The sequence below is a fragment of the Tursiops truncatus genome, chromosome 15, assembly GCF_011762595.2.
Source record: "Tursiops truncatus isolate mTurTru1 chromosome 15, mTurTru1.mat.Y, whole genome shotgun sequence".
In the NCBI taxonomy this organism is placed as follows: Eukaryota; Metazoa; Chordata; class Mammalia; order Artiodactyla; family Delphinidae; genus Tursiops; species Tursiops truncatus.
The window spans coordinates 49,654,347-49,666,618 of NC_047048.1; the positions used below are offsets into that span (position 1 = coordinate 49,654,347).

The 12,272-nt window shown below is 50.7% G+C and overlaps 1 protein-coding gene across 2 annotated transcripts in view; it reads left to right on the forward strand.

Moving 5' to 3' along the window:
* JAG1 (jagged canonical Notch ligand 1) overlaps positions 1-12,272 on the forward strand; it is a 35,643-nt gene that overhangs the window by 14,585 nt on the left and 8,786 nt on the right. The window contains exons 4-14 of one of the 2 annotated variants that reach the window (XM_019941431.3): positions 671-925; positions 2,610-2,670; positions 6,483-6,613; positions 6,849-6,968; positions 7,407-7,520; positions 8,905-9,018; positions 9,602-9,715; positions 10,128-10,174; positions 10,510-10,683; positions 11,084-11,183; positions 12,025-12,189. In XM_019941431.3, the coding sequence (XP_019796990.2) occupies positions 671-925; positions 2,610-2,670; positions 6,483-6,613; positions 6,849-6,968; positions 7,407-7,520; positions 8,905-9,018; positions 9,602-9,715; positions 10,128-10,174; positions 10,510-10,683; positions 11,084-11,183; positions 12,025-12,189 (1,395 nt within the window). Of the gene's footprint in view, positions 1-670; positions 926-2,609; positions 2,671-6,482; positions 6,614-6,848; positions 6,969-7,406; positions 7,521-8,904; positions 9,019-9,601; positions 9,716-10,127; positions 10,175-10,509; positions 10,684-11,083; positions 11,235-12,024; positions 12,190-12,272 lie in introns of both variants that reach the window. The other variant, XM_004322269.4, reaches the window with a different exon arrangement.

The following is a 12,272-nucleotide window of genomic DNA, read 5'->3' on the forward strand; positions in this document are numbered from 1 at the left end:
GGGCCACTTTCTATCACATGTAAAGAGCTTTTGCAAACCAGTATGACCAAACAGCGCAATAGAAAAGTTGGCAAAGGAGAGAAACAGATTGAAGTTCAGAGGAGCTGATACACGTGGTTTTGTCAAAAGGGTGCTCACCATCACTTAATTAAATACCCATTAAATCAGAAAGTCTGATAACGCAGTGTTGGCACTGCTGTTGGGAAACAGCTTCCTTTGCTGGTGGGAGGGCAGACAGATGGGGCTTTTGTTCCTGGTGGTTTGGGTTTTCTGGGCGGAAGCGTGTTGGTTGTGTGTGTCTTCTTCGATCCAGCACTTCCATTTCTGGGATATTTCTTTTTTCTAGAACCACATACAGGCAAATATGTTCAAGGATGTTCCCTGTGGCTTTGCTTAATAGCCAAAGGCCAAAACAACCTCAGTGCACATATTGGGAACTAGGTAAATGATTTCACTTTATTTCCAGATGAAGAAATACTACATGCCCAGTAAAAAGGGTAAATGTATGATGGGGAGGGAGACGAATGGCTCATTTTTTGCCCTTTTGTGTTGTTTGAATTTTGTGCCGTGTGCATTTGTTGTTATTAAAAGTCATCACAATGGTCGGGGGAGAAGCTCTGATATCTGATGTAAATGTTGGTGTGATTAATCCTTTTTTTTTTGCCTCTAGAACCCGACAGCATTATTGAAAAGGCTTCTCACTCGGGCATGATCAACCCCAGCCGGCAGTGGCAGACGCTGAAGCAGAACACGGGCGTTGCCCACTTTGAGTATCAGATCCGCGTGACCTGTGATGACTATTACTATGGCTTCGGCTGCAATAAGTTCTGCCGACCCAGAGACGACTTCTTTGGCCACTACGCCTGCGACCAGAATGGCAACAAAACGTGCATGGAAGGCTGGATGGGCCCTGAATGTAACAAAGGTGTGTGTGGGCGTGCCTGGTGGGTTAACCAGCTCCTGGTGGCTGTCCCTTTGGGTGTCATGTTCTCACGCCCCTGCCATCAGGTGGCTTTCTTGGGTATGGTGAGATTTGGGCTGCTTTCTAGGCCTGAAGCACGAAGATGCCGTTGGTACCCCATCCCCCAGACGCTCTGAGCATTGGCTGCTAACGTCTCCTTCTCTGGACGTTGTCCTTGGCCAAACAGGTGGCACTCCACGCCCCGTCCCTCCAGCTCACAGTCTGTGAATGGCTGACGTGGGCGTAAAAGGCCACAGCCCCCTTCGCGTTAACTCTGGGCTACAGTTCACAGTCCAGAGTTTCCCCTGGGATCAGGCTGAGGCCAAGCTCCCGCTGAGACCACATTCTTGCTCAGCTTCTTCCCCTGCCCATCTGCCCTCTACCTCTTTCTCTGTACCCGAACCCCCTTCTCAGGCTCTGCTTTTTAAGGCATCGGATGCAAAACAGATGCCAGGTGGGACTGGGTTAGCCCAGCCAATGTCTGAACAGCTTGTGAAAAATGACAGCCCTTGGGCTCAGGGTGGCCTTACGGCAGCTTTCACTGGGCATCTCTGGGGGCCGTGGTATTGAGGGGAGGGGGCGAGTGGTGAACTGAACGCCTCCACAGTGGGATAAACTTCCAGACCTCCTGTCTGCTGTCCCAGCCCTGTCTATTAGAATACAGGGAGTTATCACACATTCACAGACATTCACAGAATTATCTGTGGTCTTTACCTTTACAAAGCTTCTAATTCATAGCAAATTGGTGTATAATTCTAGTCAACCATGTAATAGGCCCTCACCAACATTAACGCACTCTGCTTAGTTCACATAATTTGGTAAATTCCTGTAAGATAAACTCAAGTTGAAAAACGAATTTTTGAACTGTGACTGAAGGGAAGGGCAAAGAGGAATTTGCAGGTCTCCTGGGCAATATTGCTTTCTTAAATAATTAGACACAAGAGTGAAAAGGATGGCCTTCCTGGGATCCAAATGAAAGGATTGATAAAACATATTTTAAATAGTTGGTGTCCTAAAAATCAGTAACAATTACTTAAAAAGTTCTACTATTTTTTAATGTCTGTTCAAAAACTTTTTTCAATAAAGGAAGCAGAATGGTTTTGTTGTGGATACTTTGCAAAAAAAAAAAAAAAAAAAAAGGACCACCAGATCTGGCCCGTGGATTAGCCTGCCAAGTGAAGCCGGCCTGGTTGGCTTTGAGTCCCATGGGATTTTTGAGACACCAGGCATTTATTTGGTCAGAGGGTTCTGAAGAGGCTGGGGTACAGAGTGGGAAAGATGACAGAGTTGAGGAAGGATTAGACCTCCTTTTTGCTTTCGGCGAGGGTGGGAATTGACCGGGAGCAGCATAGCTATTGTTCGGAGACTCCGTAAAGCTCCCCTTCCCCCACCTGCTTGCCTGCATTTTGTCCCCAAATGCTATCACGTTTGAGGATCTGCTAGCATGGCCTTGAAGTTTAAAGCTGGGTTTGTTCTTGGGGCACCTCCCGTCTTCCTCTCCTTACAGTGGGCTTGATATGAGATCTCTTAAAATAGTGGATTTTGTTGGCTTAATGGACGAGGTCATTCTCATGATGGTGACAGTGCAAGAAACTGGCAGTGTGCTGACACATCCTTCTGTGTTTTTTGTTTTTTGTTTTTTTTACAGCTATTTGCCGGCAGGGCTGCAGCCCCAAGCATGGGTCTTGCAAACTCCCAGGTGACTGCAGGTAAACAACTAAACTCTTTTTTTTTTCCTAATAATGATCCCTTTAATACAAGAGGAGGACTGACTTTATTGTGAATATGCCTCTTTTACTTTGGAGGACAAGAAAGCATTACCAAAAAAAAAAAAAAATTTTTTTTTCAAGTAGGCACATCCGAAGCTTATTAAATTATACCAGCTGTCCAGTGAAATGCACACGCTTCTCTCTCGGGGGGGAAAAAAAAACTCTTCTGGGCACAGTCAGTGACTTCATGTATTAACGGTTCTGTAAATTGATAACTCGTTTTTATAATCTTCCCCTTAAAGTGCTAATGGACTAGATGGAGGGCTGTGGGTTTGGTTTTTGCGGCGGTCTCTCTCCTCCTCCACCCTCCAGCCCCCGCCTGGTTTTCTGTCTCCCAGCCCTCCCCCACTTTTCCCATCAATAGGGGAAAGTGGAGCATTCTTTAGAATGGGATTAGGACAATCTCCTGGCCCCTTTGCAGGCGGGAGCCTGGCCGGTGCTGAGAGGTTAATGGCTGCGCTGGAATCTTGTCAGTTGAGCCTGATGAATGTAGACTTTTGCTGCTGGCCTTTGAAGTCTGTTCTTTTATGGTCCCGGACAATGCAAGAAGCCAAATGGAGACCTCCCCCACAGCTTCCCGATTACAGTTTTTGGAACTTCTTGAAATGTACATCATGCCAATCTGGGAAAGGCTTGTTTCAGGAAATACTGTTGGTGTCTGTGGCATTTTGACATGATCGCCCACTTTACTCTCCTCCCAAATCTGAAGGATTAGCAGATTTAATGTGACACTCAATGGTTCCTTTGGGCCTGTCATGTTTTCCCCCAAAGCTACCCCAGTTTGAGCCCAGGGAAGCTTATGAATCCTTAGTCTAAACCAGTGCATCTCAAACTGACATTACCTGGGACTCTTGTGATGACGCAGATCCTGATTCCATAGCTTGGGGTGGACTCAAGTCTCTGCATTTCTAACAAGCCCCCAGCAGTGCTGTTCTTGCTGGGGGCGCGGGGACCGTACTTTGGGATTCACTGCCCCCAAACCTCAGTACTCAGAGTGTCATTCCCTGAGTTAACCAGGGACGTGTGGAAATGCAGGTTGCTGGGTGCCACCCCACACCCACGGAACCCCAGTCCCTAGGTTGGGCCCAGAAATCTGCATTTCGACAGGCTGAGCACAGCCACAGGATTTTGCCGCTCCGAAAATCCTGAAGACCCCTGTGGTCCTCCATACCTTTGTGCACCCACTGCCGCAGCTCCCCTCCCGTGCAGCGGGGAGCTCTGAGCTCTGGGGCTTGAAGCTGAAGTGGGAATCAGGGCAGCTGGAAGGAAAACAAAACCAGGCTGGCCTGAAATTGTCTCTTCCTGCACTTCAGAAAGATAAGTTTACTTTCTGGAAGACTGAAGGGCTTCGCCTGCGAACCCCCATCGCTGGTGGCAGCCGACTGTGGTATTTAACAGCGTTACTGTCAAGCTTGGGGGCAGGCTCTTCTTCGTGAAGATTGTTGCGGAAAGTCAGATCAGCCGTGCTCTCAGGGACTCTGCTGCGCCCGCTTCGTGCTCAGCACGCGGGTGCTCAGCTCAGATGAGTATCAGTCAAGGGCGACCTCGATTTCTGCTCCTGTCATCAGAATAAACACACTGCTGCCTGGGGAGGGCCCTCCCAGCCAGAACAGCAGGCTTTGTTTCCAGAATTTAGTCCTTTCTCTTTCGAAGTCTCCCTCCCACTCCCTGCCTGGACTCGCAGGCCCTTATTTACTTAAGGTGTGACTTTCCCACACATCATTTGCATGGTCTCCCAGGCCATCTCCTTCTCCTTCCCTTGAAAAATCAAAACAGAACCTTCTCGCCAAGGAAGTTCTGGTTGCATCCTGCTCCAGAAATAGCTGATGGCAAGTTACCTGTAAGTTGTCCTTCGGATCATGTATTACAGAGGTGTGTTTTGTCTTGTTTTTTCCCCCGCATGAGAACACTTTACTGCTTCTCTTGCTCCCAGGTCGACCTGGAATCCCTTTTTCTGGGTGCACAGTCTTGCTTTATTGCGAGCCTGCCAATAATATCAGACTCAATTATGAATCATCCTATGAGGAAAGTCACTTCAATTTCTCATGAGAACCTTAATCATATATTATTACACTGGGATAACCTTGTGGATGCCTCTTTTAGGGTCAGTATTTTTATTTGTTTTCTTTTGAAGTCATCCAGGGCCTCTTGTGGTTCCTTTCTTATGCTTGGGTATCCAGCTCTCACTGATTAAGAGCCGAGGCGGGTCCTCAGCTGCCTCTTACTCCTTGTATTAAGCAAATGGAAGAGGTGTAGTGATCCTTCATCTGGAAGGCAACGAGGGAAAGACTGTAAGAATAATGCTATTTCCCAATCAGTTCCTTCTTAATATCTACCTTTCAGACTAAGACTGTCAGTCTTTACACAAGCGTCCCCGTGATCTCCCACCACCTTGAGTGTCCACTTTGAAAAAACATTTCTACCGGAGGATTTACTTTGTTCTTATTTGACTCCTTTAATAGTGCCTTGCCATTTAGACTGGAGTTTCGTTTTAGATGAACCAGAATCCTCTGATTTTTAGCCGCACAGCCTGGTGGTTCTGTGTGCTGGGGCGTGGATGGCTTGCTTTTAGGAGTTAGGAAGTGGTGAGTCAGAATTCTCAGGGGTGAGTTGACTCCCGGCCGTGGATGATTAGCGATTAGCTGGTTCCCTGTAATTTTCCCATGACAAGGATTTTTAGCCCACCTCCAGCTCTCTGGACACAGAACGCCTTTCCTTCTTTGCGGGGGAGGCGATTCTGACCATGGCTTTCCCGGGTCCCGTCATGGAAATAGTTGCTGGTCGCTGTTTCTGGCTCACCCCACCTTCACTCCACTGTGGGCTGCCCCCACTGCCAGCTCCTGTTTGCTAGAGCTTGATTTCTGAGAAGGCAGTTAGAGTTTCAGAGGGCTTGAAACTTGAGGGGAGAGTAGCGGAGCCCCTGCCCCAGGTGAAGGTGTATGTTTGTGTTTTTGTTTGGGGATCAAAGGCACCATTTGGCCTCCAGAGAGTCCGATTAATGAGGCGCTTATAAAGGAAACTCGACTCCCTTCCCCAATACGAGATAAACCAAGTTGACTGTGTGTGTGTGTGTGCAAAGTGAGAAATAACTATAAAATAAATTAGCCTAAGTAGCCACGAGGGGGGCAGGTCATAAATCACGTACGGAAATAGGTCCAAGCGCTGTTGCTTTCCTCGTCCTCCCTGCAGAAATGGGTCCAGAGATCCTACCCCATCTCTCCAAGGAAGGGAGCCCCTTTCCCTCCTCGTCTGATTTCAGGGAGCCTCCTTGGGAGGCAGTTTCCTGCCGCACTCGGTGTCTCGGTGCATTTTTGTGTGCTGGGGTCGTGACTTGCTGCTGGGACACAGCCCAGCCGCGTTGCTGTGTAAAACTTGCCCAAAGGGCTGCGTCTGCAGAGGCTTCGCATGGCTATTGTTGTCACTGCAGGGAGAGCCCTTGCCTTCCCCCCAGGGGTTCATTTATTCCAAGCCTCCGCCCTGGGCTCATGGGGGAGCCTGAGAAGAGAGAGGGGCTTTGTGGAGGGCAGCCCAGTGCTGGCCTCTCCCCAAACAGCCCTCCTTTTGTTGGGAGTCGCCTGGGAGGGGACCTCAGTCCAACTGGGAAAATGTTTGCTTAGAGGGAACCCCCGGACAGACCTTGACAGTCTACCATCCTGTGGCCAGAAGCCTGGGCTTTGCATCCTTGTGTTTTCCTGGCTCCGATCTCCCTGCAAGTTCTAAAGGGTAAAGCAGGGTTTGCTGTGTGTCCCCAGGTGCCAGTATGGCTGGCAGGGCCTGTACTGTGACAAGTGCATCCCACACCCAGGGTGCGTCCACGGCACCTGTAACGAGCCCTGGCAGTGCCTCTGTGAGACCAACTGGGGTGGCCAGCTCTGCGACAAAGGTATGTCTGGGGAGGGCCTGGGTGGGGCTGGAGGTCGGGGGTGGGGTGTGGGTGATTTGGTTTGTACTTTCATTTATTTTTATTTGCAGGGGCTTTTATTCTAAATCTGTTTGAATTTGCCTTTAACCCTGTGAATCTGGGTCTGTTTCCCTCGGTTTTAGTTTTTAAAGAGGAATGGGTCTAGGAACACAGTGTTTCTGGTCTCTGAGTGACTTCTTTGGGGTCTTTTTGGCAGATCTCAACTACTGCGGGACCCACCAGCCGTGTCTCAATGGGGGAACCTGTAGCAACACAGGACCTGACAAATATCAGTGTTCATGCCCTGAGGGGTACTCGGGACCCAACTGTGAAATTGGTAAGTGGTCCAGGCGCAGTGAGATCCCTTTGTCTAATTTTTCTGTACACTCAGCTTAAATACACTTAGGGACTCATAAAAAGATGAAAATAGCCTCCAACGTTAAGACCTGTCCTCCCAGCCGTTCCGTGGGTCTTTGAAACCTCTGTCCAGTTGCTCAGGTGGTTTGGGGGCTGCTGATTGCATCGGGGGCGGCGTGTACAGGGCAGTGACCCAGCTCCCAGGTCAAAAGCTTGGAGAAATGGGGCCGGAGAGCTTAGCAAGAGAGATGACTTCCTTTCCGCCGCAGACACAGCGGGGTTACGTCCCACACCTGCTTTGATTTCTTGAAACGAGCTCGAGCTGGTGGCCCAGGCGTGCGATTTGGTTGCCGGGGGGAGTGTTAGGTAGCCTCTCTCGGTGGGCGCCCCTTGCTGACTGCTGTGCTGGTGTCCACAGCGGAACACGCCTGCCTCTCTGATCCCTGCCACAACAGAGGCAGCTGCAAGGAGACCTCCCTGGGGTTTGAGTGTGAGTGTTCTCCGGGCTGGACCGGCCCCACGTGCTCCACAAGTAAGTCTGCGTTTTGGCTTGTGCCCTTTCTTGGGGGGGGGGGGGAGGGGGTATTGTGTCAAGGTACAGGGTTGTGGGTCCCACGTCGGTCTTAGTGATGGGTCTGTCTCGGTGGGAGGGGGTCTGGTGGTGAGGCTGGCCTGAGCTTCCGGCCTCTGCCCTAGGAAGTCTCCTGGCACCCCCATCCTAAGGCACCCTGCTAAGTTAGCACACGCATCTCTGACTGGAAGAAACTCGCTCGTGGGGTAGCTGCGTCCTTTTCCCTGGACTTGTGCCTCCTCTGAACTGAATTACGGTTATTCTCCTCGAAGCTGTACAGAGGATGCCTGCGGGGGAGGTGGTCATGACTGAATTTCATGGTGGGGACAAATTTTGAAAGAGGGACCAGGGCTACAGAGTGACAGTGGCTGCGGGACTTGGCCGCACACCAGGACTACCCCAGTGCTTCCCAGTACAGGTCTCTGGGTGCTACGGTTTCCCTTTGGAATTGGGGAGTTCGTACCTTCCACAGGCTCCTGGGGACTTCCCTGGTGGTGCAACAGTTAGGACTCCGAGCTTCCAGTGCAGGGGACGCAGGTTCGATCCCTGGTCGGGGAACTAGGATTCCACATGCCATGCAGTGCGGCAAAAACAAAAAACAAAACACACACAAGCTCCTGGATTTCAGAGGTGCAGCCAGGCCCGAGGTCCACGGTCATCGGTCCCCTGAGAACAGCATGCAACACGGTTAAGGAGCTGGGTTCCGGGGTTGGATCACCTGGGCTGGCACCATGGCCCTGCCACCCGTCACCATGGTGGGACTGTAGTCACTGCCAACCTGTGCCCTGTTTAAACGGGAGAGTAGCAAGTCCCATCTCCTGGGGGTGTGAAGGCTTGGTGAGCAGATTCATGAGGAGAGCCTGGCACCTCCTACCCGGGCAGGAGGTGAATCGCTAAGAGGCCTCAGGAGTCTAGTGCAGAAGGGGGAGGTTGGGCACCCCAGGCATGTGCTTTTGGGAAAAGTCTGTGAGTAAACAAGAATATGATTTTTTTTTTCACCAGCAAAGAAGTTATTTTTCCTTACCTCTCCTTAGTTACCTCTGTGCCGTGATGGAACTTTTCTTTAAAAATAAAGGGTAGGCAGTGAGAGATGTCCTGAGTTACCCAGGGCTGATGCTCCGGGGATCCAGCTGGCTCTCCCACCCGCTCAGGTTGCGGATTAAATGAACTGGGCCAGTGGGGGATTTAAAGCTAAAATCAGGCCTTATCGTCATCGTAGCAGTCACTTGCAGCAGGTGTCTGGCTCTTAAGTGAAGGCCCCTCATGTGAGGGGTGGTATTAAATTATCTAATTGTCAAATGGATTGAGATTAAATTGCCAACCCTCTCCTCTTTTTGTCAAACAGACATTGATGACTGTTCTCCAAATAACTGTTCCCACGGGGGCACCTGCCAGGACTTGGTTAACGGATTTAAGTGCGTGTGCCCGCCCCAGTGGACGGGCAAAACGTGCCAGTTAGGTAAGAGAATTCCTGCACCGGGGCTGGCTTGATCCGAGCGATTAAGGGAGCTGTACATGTGGCCAGCGGTGCAAGCTTGCGTGCCATCGTACCAAGAAGTCATTTATTATCTAGGGTCCAGCCAGCAGGCCTGGAAGAAATAACTCGCATGCAAATGGCCTGGCTCTTTGAGGCCCTGTGGGAAAGTCGTGGGATTCCTTGAACCATGTCAATCGTCTGTCCGAGGAGTGTTCAGCTGGGTTCCAAACGGGGATGATCTCATGAGGAATGAGCTGTCTGCATTCTTTTTTGCCACTATTAAATCCCAGCAACTAGGCTGCGCTGGGTTTTGCACAGAAGTGCCTAGTGGCTTTCTGCTGTCCTGTCGGGGGCTAGTTGTCAACAGCAGCTGGAACGTTATCAATTAGCATTCCTTATTGGAGCATAGCTAGGGGAGAGGGTTCAGATGTTCAAAGTAGCATCTCTTATTTAGCTAGCTTATTAAAATGTCTCGTTTCAGACAAACTATTTGTATGGTGTTTTTTTTGAGGGGGGAGGTGGGGTAGAACCCCATTTCTCACTGTTCATCCTCTCTGTTTTTCAGATGCAAATGAATGCGAGGCCAAACCTTGTGTAAATGCCAAATCCTGTAAGAATCTGATTGCCAGCTACTACTGTGATTGCCTCCCGGGCTGGATGGGTCAGAATTGTGACATAAGTGAGTGAGACTGTTTCAATTTTGATTTTCATGAGACTGGGGTGTTGAAGGCATTTGCCAGCCGTATTCAGGCTCCAGGTCTAAGACTTGAGTAGTGGAAGGAGAACCTTATAGAGGGAATGTTTTTGGAGAGGGAGTGATGGGCACAGAAATGAAAACATACACGTTATCAGGCTCATTAGCTGGTAAAAAACGGCCGTACTCTGATAAGGTGGCTAAAACAATGATGTGAAGTTTCGGTACCTCAGTCTGGAAGAACTAGGGAGTGTTCCCACCAATAACCTTATTTCACGGGAAGCACGCAAGAAATCTGATTGGAGGTTTTTATCTTCCTGAGCAGAGAAGGCTTTTCAGTGAAGCCCAACTTCAATGTAAATTGCCCCTCCAATACGGTGACTTGTTTATTTTTTAGATATTAATGACTGCCTCGGCCAATGTCAGAATGACGCCTCCTGTCGGGTATGTAAATCTTTGCTTATATCAAAACCATAGTGATTGACAACAAGCCTTAAGATTTATGTGACCCTGGGAAAGCTCTGTCCCTGGGAGATTTAAAAATGCAGGTGAAAAGTGAGTCTCTGGAAGTTTCACTCGGGCTCATGTTACCCCAGCCTCCCGGGAGTCATCTTGGAGGCATGCACATAGAAATTCCTCTCTCACATTTGGAGAGGTTTGGCATCTCTTTCAGTGAATCAGCTGAAGCGCAACAGTCACGCTGAACCACTGAAGCCCTGTGTTTGTGGAGCACCTAGAAAAAAAGCATGTGTTTCTCACCCTCCTTCTCCTCCCTCCAGGATTTGGTTAACGGTTATCGCTGTATCTGTCCACCTGGCTATGCAGGCGATCACTGTGAGACAGACATCGATGAGTGTGCCAGCAACCCCTGTCTCAACGGGGGTCACTGTCAGAACGAAATCAACAGATTCCAGTGTCTCTGTCCCACTGGTTTCTCTGGAAACCTCTGTCAGGTGAGCCGGGCTGGAGCGCCCGATGGCCCAGTTTTCACAGGCAGTCTCCTCACCCTCACCTTCCCATTCCCAACACTGTCTGGAGCCTCCTGTTGACTAGGGATCTCTGCTAGACACGCGCCGTGGAAGGAGGGTGATGAGTGATTTTCTTCCCGTTGTCCGGCAGCCTGTCGATTTCTCTTTGTCCGTTTCATCCCAGACCCAGCACTCTCTCATTCTGCCCTGTTGTCTCAAATGCGTACCTGGACAGTCGCTAGGACACAACTGTAAATCATGCTGGGTGTTCTCCTAACAGAAGCAGACGGAAGGGTCAAATTCCAGTGGCCGCTGCCCCAGAGGAGTCATAATGACGGCTTTGTTTTACTTTGTGTCCCCCCTCCCCTGCCCCTGGCCCTCGCAGCTGGACATCGATTATTGCGAGCCCAACCCCTGCCAGAACGGTGCCCAGTGCTACAACCGCGCCAGCGACTATTTCTGCAAGTGTCCCGAGGACTATGAAGGCAAGAACTGCTCCCACCTTAAAGACCACTGCCGCACCACCCCCTGTGAAGGTACCTCCCTCCCCGCCAGGGTTCTGGCTTGTCTTCAAGGCTGCTGTCCTCTGCCCGTGCGTCACTGCCCCGTGACACTCGGAGGGAAGCCAGAACACGTGGAAACAACCTATTCAGGCCCACCAGTTCGGGGGGACCATACCTGCAAGTAGCCCAGGGCAGAGAAGGGAATTCATTTAGCATCCCCGTTCTGGGGGACGCTGATGTGCAAGGCCGAGGTGGATTCCTCAGGGCACCTCTGCCAGTAGAACTTTCTGCCACGGTGATATCTGCACCGTCAGGTACAGTAGCCTTGGGACACGTGTGGCCCGGAACGTTTACTGTGTGACCAGGGCAACTAAAAGCCCTGATTTACTTACTTTTCATTCACTTAAATTTAAACGGCCGCCTGTGGCTGCTGGCTCAGGCTTCCAGGTTCCTGCAGCCGTAAGTGCCCTTACGTCGAGGGAAAGGCTGTTCCTCCTCCTTAGCCAGCTTCCAGCAAATTTGGTAGATGTATCAGTAGAGGGAGGATGAACAGGGCCCGCAGACACGTGGGATCCTGGCTCCATAGGGAGAAAACGCCTAAAAAAAAAAAAAAAAAAAAACTCCGCCTGGGGTCTCGGCTTTGCCTGTCACAGCGTGACACGGCATATTGCCAGTCTTGGCCACCGAGGTGCTGGCTTCTTACCCTCATTAGCCTGGCTAAGGTGCCTGGCTCCAGGAGAGCAGGCGTGGCGTGGGTCCTGGGCTCAGGAACACCGGGTCTTCGGGTCCCTGGCGGGGATCTGACCCCAAGTCTGTCTCGCAGTGATTGACAGCTGCACGGTAGCCATGGCCTCCAATGACACGCCTGAAGGGGTGCGCTATATTTCCTCCAATGTCTGCGGTCCCCACGGGAAGTGCAAGAGTCAGTCGGGAGGCAAATTCACCTGTGACTGTAACAAAGGCTTCACTGGAACGTACTGCCATGAAAGTAAGACCCCGCATCCTCGGGGAATGGGCCGAGGTCCCCCAAACCCTGCCCTGGCCCAGCTGGGGGGCATCTGGAATCATTTC